This window comes from Neodiprion virginianus, chromosome 6 (assembly GCF_021901495.1).
Source record: "Neodiprion virginianus isolate iyNeoVirg1 chromosome 6, iyNeoVirg1.1, whole genome shotgun sequence".
In the NCBI taxonomy this organism is placed as follows: Eukaryota; Metazoa; Arthropoda; class Insecta; order Hymenoptera; family Diprionidae; genus Neodiprion; species Neodiprion virginianus.
The window spans coordinates 6,120,080-6,142,778 of NC_060882.1; the positions used below are offsets into that span (position 1 = coordinate 6,120,080).

General features: G+C 45.6%; 3 protein-coding genes across 6 annotated transcripts; all 3 read right to left on the minus strand.

Annotated features, from left to right (window-relative positions):
* Positions 1–614: 614 nt before the first annotated feature.
* Positions 615–4,793, minus strand: LOC124307264 (leucine-rich repeat-containing protein 56). Its single transcript, XM_046768782.1, has 7 exons — positions 4,638–4,793; positions 3,259–3,455; positions 2,319–2,559; positions 2,164–2,243; positions 1,703–2,060; positions 1,080–1,204; positions 615–792 (listed from the first exon to the last, which is right to left on the minus strand). The coding sequence occupies exons 1-5, from the start codon at positions 4,791–4,793 to the stop codon at positions 1,922–1,924; spliced, it is 813 nt and encodes a 270-aa protein (XP_046624738.1). The 3' UTR covers positions 615–792; positions 1,080–1,204; positions 1,703–1,921.
* A 911-nt stretch (positions 4,794–5,704) lies between these two features.
* On the minus strand, positions 5,705–12,865 carry LOC124307057 (LIRP). Of its 3 annotated transcripts, none has more exons than XM_046768373.1 (3): positions 12,627–12,865; positions 7,564–7,771; positions 5,705–6,269 (listed from the first exon to the last, which is right to left on the minus strand). In XM_046768373.1, the coding sequence occupies exons 2-3, from the start codon at positions 7,769–7,771 to the stop codon at positions 6,082–6,084; spliced, it is 396 nt and encodes a 131-aa protein (XP_046624329.1). In that variant the 5' UTR covers positions 12,627–12,865; the 3' UTR covers positions 5,705–6,081. The 3 variants fall into 3 exon arrangements, with proteins under 3 accessions (XP_046624329.1, XP_046624327.1, XP_046624328.1); XM_046768371.1 differs by having other exon boundaries at positions 7,555–7,771; positions 12,627–12,858; XM_046768372.1 differs by lacking the exon at positions 12,627–12,865 and adding an exon at positions 10,363–11,413 and having other exon boundaries at positions 7,555–7,771.
* Positions 12,866–16,385: 3,520 nt separating this feature from the next.
* On the minus strand, positions 16,386–22,213 carry LOC124307876 (protein O-mannosyl-transferase Tmtc3-like). Of its 2 annotated transcripts, none has more exons than XM_046770031.1 (13): positions 21,514–22,213; positions 20,702–20,838; positions 20,504–20,585; positions 20,287–20,386; positions 20,043–20,158; positions 19,459–19,631; positions 19,098–19,353; positions 18,866–19,014; positions 18,464–18,776; positions 18,078–18,368; positions 17,799–17,981; positions 17,427–17,711; positions 16,386–17,337 (listed from the first exon to the last, which is right to left on the minus strand). In XM_046770031.1, the coding sequence occupies exons 1-13, from the start codon at positions 21,703–21,705 to the stop codon at positions 16,624–16,626; spliced, it is 2,991 nt and encodes a 996-aa protein (XP_046625987.1). In that variant the 5' UTR covers positions 21,706–22,213; the 3' UTR covers positions 16,386–16,623. The 2 variants fall into 2 exon arrangements, with proteins under 2 accessions (XP_046625987.1, XP_046625988.1); XM_046770032.1 differs by lacking the exon at positions 21,514–22,213 and adding an exon at positions 20,921–21,114.
* Between the last annotated feature and the right edge of the window lie 486 nt (positions 22,214–22,699).

Sequence of the window (22,699 nt, forward strand, 5' to 3'; positions counted from 1 at the left end):
ACGGGAGTTCGACAAAATTATAATTCAATTTGACATTGAGTCAGACGATCGGGTCATTGAGTGCTCGTTTATTCATACCCGTTCGTTGGTCGAGGTTCAACGTCCAAGACGAGCGTCGTTTAAATTTGCATCTCGATCAATTGGCCGTAACTAGTAGTGTTGATTTCTTCATCTTTCATCGACGATCGGACGTGGCGACGATGCGGCCCCCTTATTCGACTCTCGAACCCTTTTTACAGGCCAATAACTGTCAAACGTGATCGCGATGCGTGTCGGCGACACGAGCGGCGTTAGCTTACTATCTTACTTGCTATCGGCCATTGAACAAGACTCTCTCAGACTGCACTCTGAACGGCAATTTGATTTATAGGTACGTACGCGAGTAGGTACCTGGGATTCATTCGAGTCTTGAGCTTGAGCTTTCGTACATCGAACAAGGTTCGAAAAGTTGTCGTAATTACTTGTACCTCCTATAGAAGAATGATGCAACGAATTTCCATTAACGAAACTCTTCCTCGCGATATGTATTACAGGTTACGAACAACGGTGCAGAATACGCGTCTGTATGTGTGTGGAGGTATGGTTTAGATTGAATTAAACCGCCGTTTGCCCACGCAGCGAAACTAGAGACGTCTAAACATGAGTTTGCGCCTGCATTGCGCGCGATGTGCTTGATGGTTTCCATCTTTCCAACGCGTGATCTTGACACTGATGTTCTGCATGCAAGCCTCTTATCTTTTCACTGTCTTCTTAGTTTTCATCGTTGTTACCCCACTTCGGAGATTCTTTTATCTGCGAAAAATCGAATCACGTTTATTGACGGATATTTGTTTAAACGGTATTGTCAGTGATTGTATGTCTGGTGAGTAATATTCTTATTCCCGAAGCTGAATATACTGATAAAATTATCTGTTCGGTGTAATTAGGAAATTGAGAAGGCAGCAGTACCTGATCACGTAGCAGTTTATTGTGATTAGGTATATAAAGCCGAGCATTTTTGCGTTTTTTTTTTTTTCTTTTTTATCAACAGATTGAAATTATTCAATCCTTATGGTGGTTGATGCAATCTACCAACCGACCTGGGTTCCGGCTAGCGATGAGGTTTTGGCTGGATTACGTCCTCGCAGGGAAACGGCCAAGCTTCCACAAATTACGCGACCAGATGACAACTTTCCTGGCGGTACCTCGTGAGCGATGCTTTTATCTGTCGACATCGTACAAACAATGCACGTGTAAGTTATGTGACCGTTAATAAACTATTTTTCTCTTGGGGCATGAACGAGGGTCGTGATGTAATTATCGCATTTATCGCGGTTTGCAACAGTGTGGCAAATATTCATAAGCATAGTTAACATTAATTAACCAAGTAATTTAGATAATTTTGCCACGGTTAATTCTGCCATAACAGTGATAGCCGTTATTCTTTACACTCTTTCTTTCTCCCGAGGGACGAGGATGGCTATCAAACCCTTTGTCGTAACAAGCCGCGTTTAGTTTGCGCTGTGTCCGTAAACTCTGCGGTGTCTGCACAGTTTGTAAAAAATTTACATTCACCGGCATTCGTGTGGAAGTAAATTACAATTACTCCAAATTGCCTGGACGTTTTTTTTCACGTCTCAGTTACGTGACGCAGAGACAGACCGCGGGTTGTAAATGGTCCGAAATGCATACAATGTCTCTTTTAAATTTGATTTATACCTACCGTCGTTATTAAACGCTCGCTCCGAGTCGTTAGCGGAATGACGAGGCAATTGGGTGCGAATATCTTGCAGAAATAGTTCGCATTCGTCGCTACGTTCCTTTCCTGTTCTTTTCTCTCCTGCTCCATCTTTTTCTATGATTTTTTCTTCTACCTCTCTATTTTCTCTTTTCATCTTCCGTACGTGAGAAAGTTGAAAAGGGACATTTCCCAGCATCAAGTTTACATCAAGCTTATTAGTCTCACGATTTTATGCCAACAACCTACCACTTCGTCAGGATCAACGTCTTCCGCCGATAGACGTTCTTCCGACGTTGTGCTTTCCTCTTCCGAGCTTTGATCTTCGATTTTCACGGCTGATCTGGGGGGAAACGAGCAGTTCGTGTATCAGACACGAAGGTTTTTTAGATAAGCAACGATGATAATCCTTGCCGGAACTTGTTTTTATTCACGCGCTCATTTACCCTTCTTCGGTAACATCCGAATGCCGATGGCGATCCTCCAGTTCTTCACCATCGAGGACCCTTAGTTGCGGAAGAAACCTCTGGAGCAGTGAGAAAAACTTTACTATAACAATCATCCGGGCCTTTTAAAGCATACAGATCCGTAAAGCTCGAACCGTTATCTCCGTTTTGTAGTCGGTAAAATTATTCGCGGCAACGTCGAGTTCCTTGAGCTGATTACAGGATCGCAAAAAGGCGAAATAGGAAACGTTTGTGATTTTATTGTTGCCGAGGTCAAGTTTAGACAACTTCCGAACACCCGAGCAGGGCGAAGGATCCGAGATGAAATTGTCCCTCGCGTTCAGATCCCGAAGGTTCCGAAATCCCCAGACGCCGTCCAAATGTTTCATGCTACATCTGCAAAGGGAAGAGAAAACTGACGGACAACGAAGCATCGTTGGAAAAACTGTTGCCCTCCCCGTCGATCACACGCACTTTTGATACGTATAATCAGCTGTACCGTATTCCACCGCCAACCTGTCTGACTTTTCCGTTAATCGCGATAAAAAGGATGGCGTTAACCTCCTATCGGAACATTTCTCTGCTTACTTCCCCCTCTTCCAACTATTCAGATAACACCTGCAATCGGAGAACCGCGGCTGACGCGAATACGAAGCGACCGTAAGTGTGTGGTAAAAGAATTTTATGATGGACGCCGCGGGTTCACTGCTCGTCAACGACGCCGCGATGTGAAAGCTGCAGGCCATGCCGAATGAAGAAACGCGTAACAGTACGTACAGCGGTCGGGAATTGGGATCAGTTTTATAAAAACACTTTTTCGGTTCATCCCGTGTCGCGGATGATAAGGTAATGCCTTTTTTTTTTATTCGACAACGTAGCCAATTTTTCTCAACCTCCGCAAGGCGGTGGATAACTTTTAAATAATTTGACTAAATTTTAAAACGGTTGTTCCGATTCGTTGCTACGCCATTGGGTGAGACAAGATTGCATTCGTTGCCCACCGTTCGTCGTTGAAGCGGGTGGTCGGCTCGTGATCCGCGGAACACTCATCGATCGAACGATCGTGATAATGGATTCAGAGGCGATGCGAGTTACCTGGCTACGCTCAGGGTCGACAAAGACTTCAAACTTGATCCCAGATCGCGAAAAGTGGCAATGCAGCTGCCATCCAGAGTCAGGGTGGTGAGGTGAGGCGTGTAGTCTGAGAGACGATGAAGACCCGCTTGGCCGGACACAACTTTTAACTTGACGTTGGTTACGCCGATCAGGTCAGTTTGCCCGGTGACTTGCGTCTAGGCATGAGACAAATCGACGCGCAGTTATATTATTCGTTTCTCGAGTTATCCGGTACCTGCGGCAGAATCTGAGTCAATCTCGAGGGATGTCGAGAAGCATGCGTGCGCGAGCAATTGCGAAAATTGGTGATTGTTCCATCGCGCTGGATAACGAACCGAGGCATACGCGTAAACGGATGGGTTATTTATGTACATAGGGAGAACAAGTAGGAAGTGTACGAGTGGTTCTGCGGTACGGAAATGTGATGAACAGATTGGAGCTGACTGGCTAATGCTCGCATTAAGGATGAGATTGTTTCGGTCAAGGACTACTTGTAGAATTCTGCCCACGTGCCCTCGACGCCCGTCGAGTCTGTGCGTTGAGAATTATGTGAACTCGGTGAGAATGTCTGACGTGGAGGAGAGCCGTCTGCGATCAATTGACGAGTGGCTCATATATTCACGTTGGCGAAAAACTTAGATGTCTTGATTTTTTTTCTTCATCTATCACCGATTTCCGGAAACCAGAGAACTTCTAGTTCACTTCGCATCGGTTCAAGTTACTCGTTTAGTTCCGTCGCTGTATTCTTCGTCGATTTATCGGTTTGCTGTATACATATATCGATGACAGTTATCAACGAGTGACCGTCGCACGCGATGCGTAGCGGAGCATCGAAACGGAGCGGAGAACAATGTCTAATCGTGAGAACGACGATCCGTCGTCTTGAAAGTCGTTTGGTACTGCAACGCTTTTTCGAAATCGAAAACTCCGAACGAGCTTCTCTTCGTAGAAATGGGATCGGATGTGGGTAGTATCGGCACGCGGGTTAAATACGAGTCCAGATACGGCGATGTGAGAAAATTTGTTCAACCTTTTAATTACGTAATGAGATACGAATCCAGCACGCCAACCACTTCGTGCAACGTACACTGTGTAGTTGATCCAGTGACGCTGCGAATCGCGTAATCGTGTCGCGTGCACGTTTAGTTACACTTTTATTCTGAATAATGAATGACTACGCTCAGAGATAATGATGCGTCAGTCTGACGGTTGATATTGTGGGTTAAAGTGACAGGGTGACGGGGGATTTTGAATTCTCCTCTGATCTTTCACTTTCACTTTGCTGAAAGATTTGTCGAAATCACAGAGCAATTGGATGGGTGTTATTAAAAATACAACGTAATCGTGTCTCCACGTACCAACAGATTTCTTAGGTCTGTTTCCAGCGGCTGCGTGCTGAATGTGTAAGTCAGTTTTTCCCTACTCCGAAGCGGACTGTCCTCAGCTTCTGTAATTGGGTGTTGAGTATCTTTCGCGTGCAAAGAGTCCGTGGATTTTGACCGGATTGCTTCCATACTCTCCGCGGTATGCACAGGCTGTCGGGTTTGGAAATTTGATGAAATTAACGACGTCCTCATACGTGAATCAGGCTATTCCGAATACCTGACTTACTCGAACTCGTTGATTTATTATTCAATACACGATCGTTAGATTGTCGTTAAAATCGTCGAATATTAACCGCGACCTGTCTATATTTTTCCCGAATACATATCGTTGAAATTGTCATTGATATTCGATCGATTCTCGCCAATTTCAGACACGAAACGAGGTTTGGTCGGGGGTAATGCGACAATTGAATATCCGAGGCAGGGATAACGCGGAACTATTACATCATCGCTCTCGTACGTACCCGGATTTGATTTATTAAAATAATCATCATTCGCGTTACGCTCAATTATATTCGTAGGATTAAGCTTTATTATACCTACCGGTAGGCTGATATGAATACTGCAGGCGGCGTGTGAATAAAGCTTCAGCGATGATTACGTCAGGGCGCGGACAATGAGTCGATTCTAGAGATACGTTGATTCAGTTGCCGCAGAGCGAGCTTGGATTACGTGAAATATCCACGATTTGTTAAAGTACGAGTGCTCGTACTTATCGTCTGATAATTGTCTAGGCGTACATTAATAATTCAATAATATTGTTAAAAATATAAGGAAATGAAACGAGAGACTATATTTTCGTAATCTCACAACACACACTTCGTGTATATTTGAAAGTAGAGGAGAAAAACAAGTCGTACAACGATCAACTCTTAAGCATTACAAAAACCATCAAATGGTGTCGTAATTCTTTCGTTTTATCCTAATTAACGATCCTTAAGTAGAAAGTAAAAAGTGAATCGATTAAAGAAAAATAAAATAAAACAATCGTATTATTATCTACAGCGTAGAGATCCAGTGAATATACCTTTGTAGCCTCGTTATTTGTTTATTTATTTATTTTTTTTCTCGAGTCGTTGACTTCGATTTCAATTTCATCGACGCGTTGCGACGAGGGTATAATAACAAGAGGCGTGGTTATGAAGTATACACATCGCGTTCCAAGTACAGTGAGTATGTAAAAGCGACAGAGACTTTATTATCATCATTATCACTATCATAATTAGTAATAATATTATTGTTATTTCCTTAATTCAATTATCTCAACAGGGGTGGCCGCGTTTCGCCTTGTGGTGTCTGTGTGTGCGTGTGCGTGTGTGTTGTAATATAAACGTGTAATATGTATGCGATTGTGTACAGTGTGCGCGAGCCATGTGTCGTCCGACTTGCAAGTATGCTTCGGCGTGTTGTTAAACTTCTAACGGCCGCAGTAGCTCGACAGCTCGCCGACGGTGCAGGGCTTTGCGCAGCACTCGTCGTGGACACCGCGAGGTTGTCGTTTGAATCGTCCACCGGCGAAACGTCCCATCATGGCATTGGCACTCGCCCTCGTTCTGAACGGGTAGCTGTCGTCGTACCCGTAGTTGTAGTCGTCCATCTCCATTTCTGCGGGGAACAGAAACACGTCGTTAATCGCTCGTCGGGCCTCACATTTTTTCATGCTACATTGGACGGACGGGAGTCGCGCGTAGACGAATCGCATCTACGAACACAGACCGGTTAAAGTAAACCAGGGTTTGTCATTTGTCACCCGTAAATTACCGGGTCTTCTTCACCGGTTATTTAGATTCGTCGCAGGGCGACTCCCCGAAATGTTAATTCGTCGTTGAACGCGCCTCGCAACTCCGAGTTCGCAGGGTGGAAGCTGTTTCCGCTAGTTCGCGCCTAGCTTGCGTTGGGAAAACGTCTTTGGGTCAACGGGAGGAACAAAATGGGCAGCGGATCGAGAGGAAAGCCGAACGCTCGACGATGACTCGACCGCAATAATGTCCAGCCGATGTTCCAGACGGTACTTACGATCAATCAGCATAGAGTACTGCGCGTACAGGCAGCAACGGTTTGATAAAACTGACGGTGGCCTAGTTCCTGCCGCGAGTAGATATATACATATACGCGAATTTGTTTTGGTCGGGAGTTTAATTGCGGAGCTATTGCTCGTGATTTAAGCGATAATACTTATCGTTGGAGTTAAATGGGTCAAATAATGGCAATCGCGCAGCGTCGGCGGCACCGCGATGCTCGAGATGAACCACGTGTTGCTCTCACTCGCTTACTTGGCCGCGGTGCCGTTGCTTATTGCTACCGGGAGTGCTGTAGCTGCTCTCCTACACGTTTGCCACGTACACGCGCACCCGCGCTCGCATGTCGAGTGCATATTTATAGACGCTTTAACGGTACTCAATGTCGTTGGTCGCACAACCGAGAAAACAGGCTCGACTGCGCGACTTTTACGGCCCTGCACTCGTTGAACCTCGAACGCGTAAAGTGCAGCGTTAAAAATGTGGGGCAAAAAGCACCGACGGGGGTAAAAAGAAAACACGAGGAACTCCGTGCCTCGCCTATACAAAGTTGCCCCTCGCTGTCAGCACGACGCGATAATTCACGTCGGCCGTGACGGTTATAGATTAATCGTGTGTTTACCACGAAGCTTTGAACCAACTGCGGGACGGGAATCGAGGCCGAAAGATGCTGCAGCTCATCTCCGGACGATGTTACGAACTGCCCAAGCTCGAGAGCTTCGGAGGCTGACCGATGATCGAAATGACGTTACACGGACGGCAGGGTTCCGAGTGAAATTGTGCCTGCGAGTACTCGCCGTGTTTCTTTCTTTTTCTTTTCTTTTTTTTTTGTTTTTCCTCCAAATATTACCCAGATTTGCGTCGACACTAACCTTGCCCACCTTTCTTAAACATCTGAAAGTAAACCCCGTCGCATATGGCTTGAAGAGCGTCGGCCAGGTTTTTACCGCAGTACTTCTTGGTGCCTAGTGTTTTTCGTTTTTCCGCACCGAATTGAAAGATGTCCGACTGGGCGCTAGAGAAATGCGGTAGAGCCAATGCCACAGCCAGCGCTAAAGCCAGGACAACGTTCAACCAACTTGTGGACATCTGAAATCAGAAAGCACAACGAACAGGGTTAATCGTTACGCTGTTTCAGCCTCTCCCGTACGTTTCTACAAGTTACTCGATCGACGCTTTGCACCGATTCGCTTCAACTTTCAACTTTCAACGCAGAGATTTCTTCTGTCCTCCGGATGCGGCTCGATTGCGGGTGGTTACGATCGAGGCGGGTGTATGATGATGAAATTGTTTCCATTTCACATTTTTCTATTCAGTAATAGCTTAACGAGAGTCAATAGTGCGGCTGTGTGTCTTTGGGTAACCCCGTTACATAACGAGTTCAAATTATATCCTATTGCGTGTACACGTCTGTCTGCGTTCGCGTTTATGTGTCTCTCCGTAAGTCCGACTCTGTCTGTCTGCACTCTCCCTCTCCTCTCTCTCCCTCTCATCGTCAGCTCGCGTTTAGACTTTTCCCGATTTTTTCATTCTCCCCCTCGTTCGTCGCGAGCGAATGATATTCAAACAACTTGTACGTTTAAAGCAAATTTCACGTACACGCACCGCGATAACAACCTACTCCTAACAACGATTACTCAGCAGTCAAGTTTAGAGACGCGGGAAAGATCGAGACTCGCGATTGAATCGTTCAACTGGAAGATGTACGATCGTCTAGTCACCTGAAGTGCGGAATGAACGAACCTTCCGAATCTGCGCGTGTGCGACCGTATGAAATGCAGTAGCGTTTCATCATCCGTATAATCTTCAGGGTCTCGATGTGTCTTTTTATACTCGCATAAATCAGTATAATTAAACGAGCATAACGCGAACGCGATACAACGATAATATCGTAGTGGAAAGCTTTGAATCACGTATTATTCGCTTATCGGAAGGTTGTTGTTGATTATATGAATTCCCTGGAGCGCGTGGCGCCCCTATTTTTAGATTCATCTTTTTTTACGTTGGAGCGAGAAAGTCTGATCATAATATGTTATAACGGGGCCTGATGCCTTGTTTGTTCGCTACTAACAGGGAACGACCTTTGTTCGGCGCCTCTCGTAATTCACGTGCCGCGATTGTGAGAATTCTCCCAGTCATCCCTTCTTCTTCGGGTGTCCGATCACGCAGCCTCAGCCGAGAATCCGGACTGCCGTGCATTCGGATCTTCGATTAAAACCGCGTATGCTACTCGCACTATCAAATTTTTCTAACCCTCAAAAGTCGGACATTGCTCCTTTTTATTCGCCTAAAACAGCCTTCTCTCGTTTTTATTTTTTTTTATTTTTTTATTCTTTTTTTTTTATTTTTTTTTTTGCTAGCGATTTATCCGCTCCCTGGTCCAAACGAAGGAAAGGATTCATTGATTGATTTTGCGACTTTATCCTCTCGTCCAGGTGATTCCAAGCCCGACAGCAAAAAAGCGTCGATTGACAAACGATCAGGGCGGGTCGCGTTAGCTGGAACCGATGAGGCGACGGTGTTTCGATACGGATAGATTTCGAGATGCTGCCGTGGAATTTATACCTGCCGCACGGACTTTAATATGCAGTTGCTTATAGCTATTCGACATGCATGTACCGATTAAACAATACGATGCAAGTAATTTGGACGTATTATTCTGTAATTGAGACTCGCACGTTCTATCAGCCATAGTTTGCGGTTGGTCGTGTCTGTCACGTGTACAGTTGTAGAAATTGGTAAGAAAACAAGGAATGAAAAGAAACCGCAATTGGCGTAATTTTTATCGCGATACGCGGTCGCGTCACATAATCACGGTAGTTTACTCTTACCTTGAAGTAATCCGAGTTACCGACGATGCCGGTGGCTTTAAACGTCCGTCATTTTTATCTCTGTTTTCCGAAAGTAGCATCTAAGGGTATGGTTCTTTATTCTTTAGTGCGAATATCAATTTCTCGGGATAATGCCGTCGGCCCTTTAACCAGCAGATTTCATCCGCTGTTAAATGTTTTCTTCTCTTTTGATCTCCGTCATCCTCCTTATAACCCTTTCTGGTTATATTTTTCGCTCTTTTTTTTTCTTTCTTTCTTTCTTTCTTTCTTTGCCTTTACCACGATTTATTTTTCTTTTATGACAGTGAGTTCATCTCTCGTAGGAATTTGATTCTTGGAAACGGAAAGAAACGAGCGAGGCCAGAAAGAGAGATAGGGAATTAGAGAGTCGAAAATTCCTTTGTTTTATACCGCAGACCACGCGATCAATCTTTGCTTTCCACGAGATAGTTTAATAGGATATTGTGCACCGGGAGGCAAAGTAGGTCCTTTTATGCCGAGCGTAAGTCTGCAATATGAGCCGTAGACGAATATTGCAAATGGTAGGCGTGACGAAAAAAGCTTTGCATATATGGTGCTGACGATAATTTATGTGACAAAAGTGTGGATTACGAAATTGTTTTTTTTTTTTCCTTATTTCTTCTCAGCGAAGTACGAAAAAGAGTACTTTTTAGTACCAGGACGTAAAAGTGCACCTTTTCGTATTCCGATGCTCCTTTCTTTTTGTACCGTCGCAGAAACGATTAAACGAAGACGGTCAAGCCACACCAGTGTCACGTGAATTCTACAACTATAGAACCGAAAAAAAAATAAAAAAAAAAAAATGAAAAAGAGCTTTCGGATACTCACTTAGTATCGTTAAAGAGACGAGGCCTGCGAGGTAAAAAACATTCACTATTATTTATATCACTTGAAATATCACAGTTGAGCACTTGATGTAATTGGCAGGTGCCAATATTTATTCACAGATCGTGGAATACTTTTTTACACTTACAGTTGTTGCGTATATTTATGTTCATACGTGTATACCGCATATAATAATATGTGTTAGACGCGTGTAATTGCACGCGTGAATATATGTGTATTGTATACGTGCACTCGTTACCTTTATACCGTTACGTTAATATTGTCTGTTATCCGTGTATCTCTGCAAATGTCCATGTATTTAATTTTAACGAGGGTGACGTATTTCGTCACTGAAAATTAAACCGACGTATGATATACCGCATAGCGTAACCATGTTCGATTAAATATTAACACTACAGCGTGCAATGTTTTTCGTGAAAATTCATCGAGCTTATCATTGATCGTTTACTTGTTTATTCGTTAATTCGTCAATTCGTACGCGTTGTAACACTTTGCCGCGGAATTGATTCGAAGCGGAAGGCAGTTTGTGATTAAATATAATTCTTGCGAAATTAGCGCCGATATTTTATAAAAATTTCCGTAGGACACGTCAAGGATGATCAATCGTCCCGGTATCACTTGTTCGTACGCCTACGCGTATCACGTCATAGTCATCGTCGTCTTCGTCTTCGTCTTCGTCGTCGGTAAAAATGCGTCGACGACGGTGGCGGTGGTGGCGGTGGATGCGATTCGAGAATATGAAGATTTTTTATAACCCAGTGAAAAATCGTGGAGGGGAGTCTCTTCTTCCGCCTTCTCGCTCTCGTCGTTCTTGTCTTCGTCTTCGTCGTCTTGGTCGTCGTCGTCGTTGTTGTTGTTGTTGCTGTCGTCGTTTTCGTCGTTCTCGTCGGCGTCGTGATTCCGCGCTATCAGGCCTCGTCGTCTAGCCTCGCGGCGCTTAAACGGTGCCAACCGATGTTCGAAGGCGCCGGGTTGCAGGTTGTGCACCGACTACGAGCGACGCCGCTGTTCTCGCTCCCTAGTCCTGGGATCCCAGAAAGAGCGCGCACCGCCACCCGACCCCCCGACCGGCCGACCGTACGACACCCAGACGGTCCGACAGACGGAGAAGGTGGTTGGACCCAGGGAGTAGTTCGCTGCCAGCGTGCCGGACGACGAACCGAAGAGTGGGAGACACGCCGAAATTATCGCGATCGGATCCACGGGGTCGCTACTTTGTTCCGAAGTATCCGGTATTGAGAAAAAGCCTCCGAGTCTTTCCGCAATTTTTCATCCCGGTCCGTGCCGGAGCTGTTGACCAGGGTGGTGACGATCTTTCTCGAATAAAATTCCCCGACAAACAAAAAAAAAAAAAAAAATTCAAAGCTTTCCGATCTATTTCTGCCGGGGGGGTATTCACTCGTGGAAATAGCGAACCGCTTTGGAAAGCGATCGCTTTAAAATCGCATGAAATCATTGCAGTCGCTTGTCGACCGGTTTATCGGTGGATACCACCTCGATTTTCGCTAAAACTGGGAATTTTTGGTGACTTTTACGACCGAGAGCTTCTGAAATTGTGCACCTTCGATATGTAAATTAGAAATTCAACAATACACGGTTGATGTTTGAGAACAATTCATAAAATAAGGAATTTTTTCCCTGTAATTCCCTGACTATTCCCGGCTTTGCCGATCTGTCGCCACCCTGTGTTCGGTTATCGATGAAGCAAGACTTGAAGAGACAACGATTCATCGAGTGTAACGACAATTTTCGATACGATTACATCTTTCGCGGTTTCCCGATTCCATAACCATTTACGTGGATGAAACACAATGTAACCGCGAAAGTCATTTGGCAGTGTTTCAAGCTTCTCGAGTTCTTTCGATGAACGCGAATTGATCCTGAACGCGTGTAAGAGACTCTTTAGCCTGTCCGATCTAACGTCCGAAATTATTTCCCGGCTATCGCGGGTCCGAAACGACCGTAGGCTGCATCCCGAGTTAAAAGCCATATTGCAAATATTTCTAATACCGATTTCTGATGGATCAGATCCGTGCGTGTAACTAGAGAAGGAAACATCTGGTAGAGTTTGATAGTTTGCCTCGCTAGCTCGTAACGGTTTCAGAAGAGGAAAAGAAAAACTTGATATGTCCGAGGACAGGGTAAATAAAAGTGTACGTCTCAGCTGTTACGAGATGATTAAATGTAGGTATTTATAGCGACGTGTGTAACAGTCGACAACAGGGAGAACGTAACATTATACTCACGTTTGCGTGCAGAAAACCAGTTGACGCTGGTATAAGTTGCGTGGTGATGTTAACGACAAGAAGAGATCAAGGATCTTGCTGAATTCGCAATACACGAATGCGTTGTATCTATACAGTGTATATATGCACACGCACACACATGTATATATATATGCGCAGGGTGTACGAGGTTCACGGAGAAAGGGTGTCGGCTAACCGCGGATTGTTACTGTAGGATGAGCAAGGAACTTGTGATGTAGGTGTAGCCGCAACGAGGTCCTTTATAAGGAGAACCGCCCGGCGAGTAACGCTGAGGTATTTTGACGTGTTCAGTGCACCCGTTGCCTGAGAACACGTCAATTTGTTCAAGGGGTTGCGACCGTACACCGAGTATATCGCACGTCCAAGTGATTCCGTACGCGTGCATTAGGAAGTTTACACGTTCTGGTGGTGGGCATATCGTTCCTGTCGCTTCACGTACGCACCGATATCTCGTGGACCTCTCTTTCGTGGAATTGTTGCTCGACAAAAGCGACTCCCTCTTGTAATAACTGCATCTCGCTCCTACCCTGACCAAATATGTCGATTTCGCCTTTCACCCAAACGCATCATCTTCCGGGCCAAGACGAGCGTCCTCCGATGTGCTCTGATTGGCCTGGGAGTAGTGTAAAAATATAAAAAGAGATTGTGACAAGCGGGGGAGAAAGGAGGAGAGCGAGCCTTGGACTTTATTCGGGGATCAGAGGTCGATTTTTGTTGAGAGTAACGACAATAAAGAACGAGAGATTTTAAGAGAGTATAAACAGCTCCGTGGTTAATGAGTTCTAAACATAGGCCGACGGTTGGACCCGGGGGGGAATATTTGGATCTATTTTTAACTCTCGGAGATGCAACTTGACGTTTAGTCAAGTCTGGCGCTCCGCTTTAGACACTTCATTTATCACTTTTTTACTCCTCTTCTTGCGTGACGAACGAGATAGCGGTTGGACATACCAAACACGCCGAGTATAACGTATGCCCGTATTTTGAAGGAGGTGCGTTGATGGCTGAGGAGAAATATCAGAGTCTCTAATATCTGTGGGTCTTCCGTTGCAGTTCTCCGCGCGATGCCCAATCCGTCATCCGCTTGCCGCAGCAACTCGGCGCATCGAAAAAGTCCAGAGCTATTTACCTCTTTTTTTCCCGCAAAACATAACCGCCCTTGTCAATTTGAACACTCCGCGTTGTAGCTCCGAGTTATGCGACGTAGATTTTCACCTGAACATAAATCGCCGGTGGCACGCAGACAATTCTTCAGTCTCGCCGCGCACTTGTCGTGGAAACTTGTAAATGCACGCGTTTCCATCATCAAGGAGATCCGTTCCCGCTGAATAGATTTGCTTACACGAACAAACGGGTTATTTTAATGCACGTGTCGCTCAATTGCGCCGTTGTCACGCACGCCGCGATCCTGTTGGGTCCGAAAGGAGGAGGAGGAGAGGAGCTCTGCAGATGTCGACAAGAAAGTGGATTAATCCAATGGTAATTGAGCGAGTTTTTGCCAGTCACCCGAGTCCGAGCCCACCAATTTTATCGCGGTAGAATTGAGTGATTACGCTGTTCGCAGCGTAGGCTCAATTCAGCCTCGATCTTTCAAATTCCGCTTACTTTTTCTTACGCTTGCAGATTCGCTTCGGGGAATAGATCGGGTCGTCGACACATCGTGACAGTGATTTACGATCGGTATCGAATTTCGCTTGCACAGGATCTGCTCCTACTCTTGTTTTAACGATTTGCGATCAGCATTTTTTTAACGTAACCTTACGGCTACGTAGAAAAAACGTGCAGTTGCATCGGTCCGCTATAGGAGCGTTTAAAACGATTGTTATTCAGGGCAAGGAAATCAGCGAACGAACACGTTTCACCGACTTTGAGAGGAAATGACTGAACGATCACTGCGCTACTGAAACAAGGTCTGAGACATCATTCGTTCGTCCAACGATACACGCTTATAACGAATAAGTAAATCGGTAAGCGAATAATCCGACGGGAGCTTCACTTCGCTCTTAGAGGCTCAGGCTGCTTTACCGTTGGTAAATGTCGGGCGAATTGGTTTACATGCGAGACCGCTTGACTTATTACCGGCTCGGGACCCTGATTAATCTCTCAGATTTATGGCACCTATTTTCTAAACATTCACTCTACGCTAGGGGAAAAAGTTACGGCGAGTGTAGGGAAGAGAGGGAAACATGTGGCAACCAAATTGCACAGGATCACCGACGTGAGTGGAACTGCGAAGGCCCCGTGGAAATGGCAAAGAGTCTTCTAGATGCTGCCAGAACTTGACACTCTGTTATCCGATGTTTTCACTTACGTTTATTTGATTGATCAACCACACTCGTTTCGATTATCTTCCATTCCACAGATATCTTCGTGCGGGCATAACTTTCAGACTGTATGTCGATTCAGATTTATTTTCTTTTAAATTTCTGATTGAATGTAAATGTTCAAAAGTCGTAGCCACGTCGTTCACCACTCGTTAGAATGATGCCGTTTTAATCCGAAGCGTTAGTTTCTAAACTCATCGTTTTCGAATTAATGAAAAATCGAAAATCCGGTCAATCTACTTGACGTAATTTCAGACGTAGATGGTTTTTGGAACCTCGTAAATACTACGCTACTGGAAAGGATTAACTTCCCCCTGTATAATTTTGCAGGGGAACGCCGGCGAGCTGCACTTCCTTTCATTCCTTACCATCATTTCTCCTCATTTGATTGTTCCCATATTTCAGCTGGTAATTATTTGTGACATTTTCCGAGGGTCCCGCAGATTATTCGATAAATGAAATTGAACAGCAACGCTATGTATGCGTGTCCGATATCGGCTGGGCTACTCGTGCGTGAATCCGGTTTAACTGCACCCTGGTTTGTCCTGCATTATTTGCCCCTTTGGAGGAACATAGAATCCCGCTTCCTTCCAGAGAATACATCCTTATTTCTCATTGTCAGTGAGCCCGACATACGGGCGGAAGGATCGAGATGACATGGACCACCGGCAGCATTTCCTACTTGTCGGCCTACGTGTACATCCCATTTGATGTATAGGGGTTTCCATCATCGGTCTATCCGCCGATTAATGGATATGACGACGACACCGACGGTGCATAATTTCATGACCGACGATTGGCGGAGTGTTTCGCGCCGGAATAGACTGACAATGCGTCACGAGGACCACTCCTAACGTCATCAATGCCGTATCACGCTGCTGTCGATGAGGAAACTGATTTTACAAATCGAGAAGTCTCGATATTATTATTTTCGACATTTTCACGCTGGACGTAGCTGGTCGCTGAACTTGGGCCTCTATGCGATGTTTTTATTGATCGTTGTTTCGTTGGGGATGCATAATACATTTATGTGTCTCAGGATCTTTTGGTTTCAAAGCAAGTACTCGGGTCTCTCATGTAGCGATTAAATCGAAGGAATTCATTTAGTTACAAGATAAACCTGCGATCTGGATAAACTGGACGAGTAGCGTGATCTGTACTCGATCTTACTGGTAGTAGTCTCAGACGTTGAAGGCATTAAAAATACTATGACTACGTGAAGAATGATAACGAAACGGTTCTTTTCTTTCGGTTTGAAAGTTAATTGAAAATATGCATACGATGTTACTGCAGAAGTAAAAAAATTGATTATGAAAGTTATCCAAAGGTACGATTAATACCGCTGGAACAAGGTTTGAATTGTTTGGACATTAGCGAGGGTCTGCGGCAAGGAGAGAATAACGTTCAAAATAGGTGTGTCAATAATAAAAGGCATACTTTTAAATATATTTTATAAAATGTCCTATTTATACAGCATATAAAACAATACTCTGTTTTTTTGTAATTTTCTCCATTTGTTTTTCTCTTTTAATTTATATTCACACTTTTAGCACTATATGCTTCAGCACTAAACCCACCGCTGTCGTATATTATTACCCTCGGTACAATAATGGTTTTACAAATATTCGGCGGATCGTTATCCTCCTTGATTACTATGCGACCGAGCTGTCCTTTGTCTGTTGAATTTTACCGGCGTGTTTTTTAACCGGCAGCGTCGTGCTTTGATTATATTGGTCCGCCTTGACGACCGGCTCGCCCGTGCTTCCATCCGCGGTCATCAATTTCGAGCCTAGCTTTTGACTTATTTCGATGTCCCTGACGTCGGTGCCGAGGAGTTCGTCGAAAACCCCGTCCGCTCCGGACTCGACGACGTTGGTCACCTCCGAACCCGTCTGACCATCGCCTTGACCGTTGACCTTCGCATCCCGAGCGACGCTCTTAGCCATCCTGGTGGACTTGGGCGGTCCCTTTAGGTGCATCATGTGGTTGTTCAGCGTGTCTCCGATGCTCGGCTCGCTGCTCGTGTGGCTGTGAACCGCGGACGCGTGGTTCAGGAACACCGTATCAGGGTTCGCGAGGAACTCACCACCCATCGGGTCGCTGTTGTAGCTCCCTTCACGCTTGTTGCTGTTCCAAAACGAGTCGTCGAATATTTCCGTATCCCGTTGCTCCGGCGGGGTGCGACTTATCCGGGCTCTGACTATCGCCAAATGCCGATGAACGTAGTCCTGCTGAGGTGCGAGAGCTGCGGCACGCTCCAAACACTGGGCGGCGAGACCGAGCTTCCCACGTTCGACCATCACCACGCAAAGGTTGTGCAAGCCCTGGATATTCGCCGGATCGAGTTGAAGGATTCGCCGGTAACACTGGGGAGGAAAACTTGGACGTTAATCCTTCTTATCCTCGAACGAATTTTCGCCGAACAAAATGACCCTTCTCCAATCCCAATACTCACGTTCTCAGCGGCGTCCAGGTCCTTTATGTTATTTATGTAGATGTCACCGAGGAGAATCAGCCCCTTCACGTGGTCGGGATGAAATCTGACCAACTGATTGAGGAACGGCGCGGCTTCCAGGGGACGCTGTTCGTCGGCCAGCAACAGCGCCAGGTTGAAAAGAGCCGAGCGAAAGTCTTCCTTCAGGGCTACCGCGTTGCGGAACCACCTTTCGGCGTCGGCGCTGTCTCGATCGTCCATCGCCAGCATCCCCAGGTTGAAGTGCACACGCTCGTTGTTAGAGTCCTGAACGAGAGGAAAGAAAACGTCGTTAAATTGACGGCGGAAACGGCCGTCGCGGCTGTGGGCTGGGTGGCGGATGTGGCTGTCTACCTTTCTCAACAGTTTCAGCAGACGTTCCCGTGCAACTTTCCGCAACTCGGCACGTCCCAACTCTTGCAGGAGTATAGCTGAGTTCAACAAGGCTTGCTCGTGTTCTGGGTCAAATTCCAGCGCCTTATCTAAGTAGGCCAGAGCTTGCGAGGCTTTTCCTTGTTCCAAGAATACAACTCCGAGCTGAAATGGGACGTCAAATTGTAATCGAGTTTCGCATCGTTTTTACTTAGGCATGCCACCATAACCGATCATTAACGTGTAATCAGGATCACTCACGTTATAATAAATGTCGGGGTTATTACTGTCGTAAAATAGGGCTCTCTCGTAAACCTCCTGCGCCTCCTTAGTACGGTTAAGCTTTATCAAAACGTCTCCCCGGTTTATGTAAGCCTGGGTATAATCGGCGCGCATACTGATCGCCTGTCTGTAAAGCAGATCCGCTTCTTCGAGTCTGGTCGCGTTTTTCGCTATAAGATTTGCCAGATTCACGAACACGTTCAGATGATTCGGGGCTATGCGAGCTTGATACGATTCACCCGGTTTTGCTTTCGGCAGTAAAGACTTCGCCTGTGACGTTGGACAAGGATGAACGGTTACAGTCGATTCCGTGATACGTCGCAAAGTTTCTAATTGTAAGTGAATTCTACTCGATATGCGGTTACCTTCAAGTACGCGTCTTCGGCTTCCTTGAACATTTTCAGGTGATTGTAGGTTCTTCCAACGTTGATATGGGCGCCGATATCGTCGCCTTGTACCTTGACGGCCATGTTGAAAAAGTTCAACGCTTCCTTGAATCGCCCTTGGCTTTCGAGAGCATGTCCAACATTATTGAACAACTTGGCATTTCGATTGTTCACCTTCAGTCCCGACATGAATATCGAGTACTCGTCTATCCAGTCGTAATTCCGTATGTACGTTTTGGTCGAATGAGCGACGAGCAACGTGATCAGTAAGAACAGAGAGATCTTCTTGTATCTGCAAAGAGGGAAAACGGCAATGACCAACGATTAGAGACGGAATCGAGCGTTCGAAAAAATATTGCCGATCGATCGTGGATCACTCACCTCTTGTCCGAGATTATGCCCCACCCGTAACCAATTAGCATGCAGAAGCCCATGGATGGCGCGTACAAGACTCTCTCGGCGATTACGAATCCGACGGGAAAGAACAAGTTCGATGCTGGCAAAAATGGGAGGATCATCATCGCCAGACTCTGTAAATCCGTTGCGTTAATATGCGAGGGAACAATTCCCACGACGATAATTTTATGACGTAAGGTATCGGGAGGTTTCTCACCATTATCAGCACGACGGATGTTTGTCGGCTGCGAGTCAGAATGGCCGTCGCTAGAAGTCCCGCCAAAGTCGCGTGGCTGGCTATCGTCGCCAAATTTCTCGGATCCGTCAGAGTTTCTATCAGAGGTATCGTCCCCATTGTCCAATCGCAGCACAGATCAATGGGTAGAAACAGCAGGCGTAGGTTTACGGAAGCTAGATAATTGTAGGTGAATTGTCTGGCAGGTGAAGGCGCTACCGAGGCTGGATTGTCGAATCTGAAGATCAATCGATCGGTTGATTTATCGAACGAAATACGTGACTGGGTACAACGGTCCAACTTTACTATTTGCGAGAATATTTAGCGATCCGAGTTACTTTACCTCGTGAATACTGGCAGTTTAGAGCCCATTATCTGCAGTCTTAGAATCAGGAGGCAAAAAGTAACCAGAGTGAGGGCGGTCAATCTTTTTGTACCCTCCCCCGACCACGATGGAGATATTTTCTTACCCCCGAGCGCGGACTTTATTGCGAGAATAATGTCCAACGCTCTGACCTTTAAAAAAAATACAGGGCTTTTAGTTTCACCTGACACAGCGGCCGATCAATCGCCAGCGTTGATACGTCTAACGTCGAAAAATACGACAAGAAAATTGGCAAAAGGTCGTGTCAGGAATACGTTGTTTCAATTAATATTTTCGATCACGCTTACACGAGTTTTGGAAAATACAAAAGCCCCGTGCAGTTTACGGTTACAGAGTGCGTACATTCATGGTAAAACTGTGTAATTCATGCATATTGTTAATTCTTAAATTTTTCCATCCAGTTGCGGGATTTTTCTTTTTTTTGTTTTGGAAAAGAGGAGACTTCGCTACGACGTGATAACGATGATGTACAAATTTTCGTCAGGTTTGGGGAAGACGGTTCACGAAAACACGAGGTAGGACAAGGTACATGCCGGACTCACCTTTTGAACAACAAAAATCTCATATAGGACACAAACTGCTGTTGCTGTAATGCCTTGTTCCTTGCATAGCATTGCAGTAAGCACAAATAACATTGACAGTATCAGCGACCTCCACCCTAAAGATTAGAACAATTTTTTCCACACACAGAATCGTGATTTACATATACGTAAGTAGGTATGATCGTGGAAACGGAAGTATTTGTTTGCTATATTTTACTATTTACTATTTACGCACGGTACTCACCAGTCGATCTCTTGCTTTTGCAACTTTTTGTATAAGTTATGAAAGCGGCTAAATAAAATAGCGACGAGAGGGTTTCCGCTCTGCCAACAACTCCCGTAACCTGAGAACATTGTTCAACAATTTAATTTTAACGTGAGCAAAGAATGACAACACTTGGCTTATCTTCATAAATTTCTTTCACCTTCGGCTAGAAAAGAAGGAATTTTTTTACACTCACGGCTTCCGTATGTATCGGATGAACGGCGAATAAGAGCGCCGACACGAAGCTCGCTGGATCGGGTAAGAACATCAAACACATTCTGTAATCAATGAATTTTAAGCAACAGATGAAATTCCTTGACGATCCAAGATTTTGACTTTATGCGCACGGAGTGAAATTCGACTGTTTTCGCATCATTGCTTTCGTATTACAAACCTGAAATATAGCAGGCATACTCCAACGTGCAGTAAAACGTTGAGCAAGTGATATCCCATCGGATCTAGTTGATGTATCAAATAATTCCATCTAAATGTGAGGACGCATAACGGTCTGTAAGACTTGTGCGACTGCTCCTGTAAAACAATTAGTTGTACACGTTAAACGGGAAAAGTATTTCCAGAGGTGGTTTTTAATTTGTTTTTTTTTCCACATCACTTGTCACCGACGAGAAGAATGGAAGCGTCCGATGGATGACGGATGATTGATACATCGGGACGATGGATCAGCCTCACCCTGACATATTGGGGAATAAGGAAGTATTCCGGGAGAATGAATGCATAACGCGAACGAAATTCAAGTAGCGAATGTAGCAGCGGAGTGGGGAATGAAATAATGAAAATTGATGGGAATTTAACGAGATGAAAGAAGGAGGAAAAAAAAAACCGTTCGCCAGTGTAGTTCGTAACGTAAGTGCGGGAGGATCGATGTTAAATTTAAGAAAAAGAAAGGATGGGAAAAAAAGATGAATCCAGAGAGAATAAAGATGGAAGTGAAAGAGAGAGAGAGAGAGAGAGGTAGGGAGGGAGGGAGAAATTTAACGAGGCGCATGTGGCGAGTGTGGCGAGCGCATAGGCCATAGAGCGAAATGGCAAGGAGTCTGGATCAATACGCAGGGTCGTAGACATCGCGGGCATTCCAAGGGGGGAATCGGGGCGCCCGTGGCGTTACTTTGATTCGTCCGATTTGACAGGTTTTTGATTCGAACGAACCAAACGCGGACGGTTTTCCGTATTTACAACTAGTGGTACCTTGTGCATCGGGGTGCCCCAGAAATCGTTGTAGAACACATTTTTCAGGGGCGTATGGGGCCGCAGGTCGCGGTTGTCCTTTATCGCCGAAATGTCGTCAAAGACGAAGCCGCAGCCGAGGCTGTTCAGGTATACGGTGAATGCAGCTATGGCGACCATCGCCGCGATGGCACCGCGCGCAGGCACTCCCATCACGTACACATTTATCCCAAGTTGAACAAAACTTCGTTAACGATTCACCGACGATCAGCGGGGCAACTCTTCGACAGGTTCGACTAGGCTGGTTTTCGATATGGTTAACCGGATCGGAACGTCTTGGTCCGATACTTGTTCGAATGTCATTATGTCTACTCCGAAACGGCGGCAGCGACGACGACGACGACGACGACGACGTAGTCTCGACGAGTACCCTGGTATCTCTCGATTCGCATCAGAAGTCCGCTTCGCTCGTAACAGCCACGTTAGAAATCCATTCCGGACACGACCCTCCGACCCAACAGCCAATTCTCACTCGCATTATCATCGGTACGGAAACACAGTATTATTTTTTCTTTAACATTTGAACCATCAACGCCGGCAAAGCACCTCTCCGCTCCTACGCTAGCTGTCAACCAGTAGCAGACCTAGCAGACAAATCGGCTTTCCCGACCTTCGCGTCTGCGCACCACAACCTTCATTCGGCCTCCGACTGCCGCTGCGCGCCTGCAACTCGTTATGGTCCCACCGTTCTATACCTATACATCTTTCTATCATCGTCTCTTTCTACCGCTCTGCCTTCTCCTTCTTGTCCTCTCCCGAGGCATCTCGCTTCCACGAACCATATCCGTGAATCGCGTCTTTTTACTTTCATGGGATTAACTGACCGGCTAACTTCGGAGCCCCCCCCCCCCTCTGTTTCTAGCCTAGATTTAAGGAACTGATTTCGTCGAGATCACAAGTTGTCCATTGTAACCAATGTGCTCGGTGATCGTGGTCTCAAAAAAGAATCGAATCTTATCTCAGGGTTATTCAAATTGACGCCAGTACGGAAGAACTTGACGTCTCAAATTGTGCGAGAAGAACGCGACATCTCGAACAAAGAAAAATTTTTCATTGATACGGCGTGATATTTTCGGTTTACGAATTATACGAAGCATTTTTTCCCAATAGATTGAATAATCTTCAATCATTTTCTTATTCACTTAGG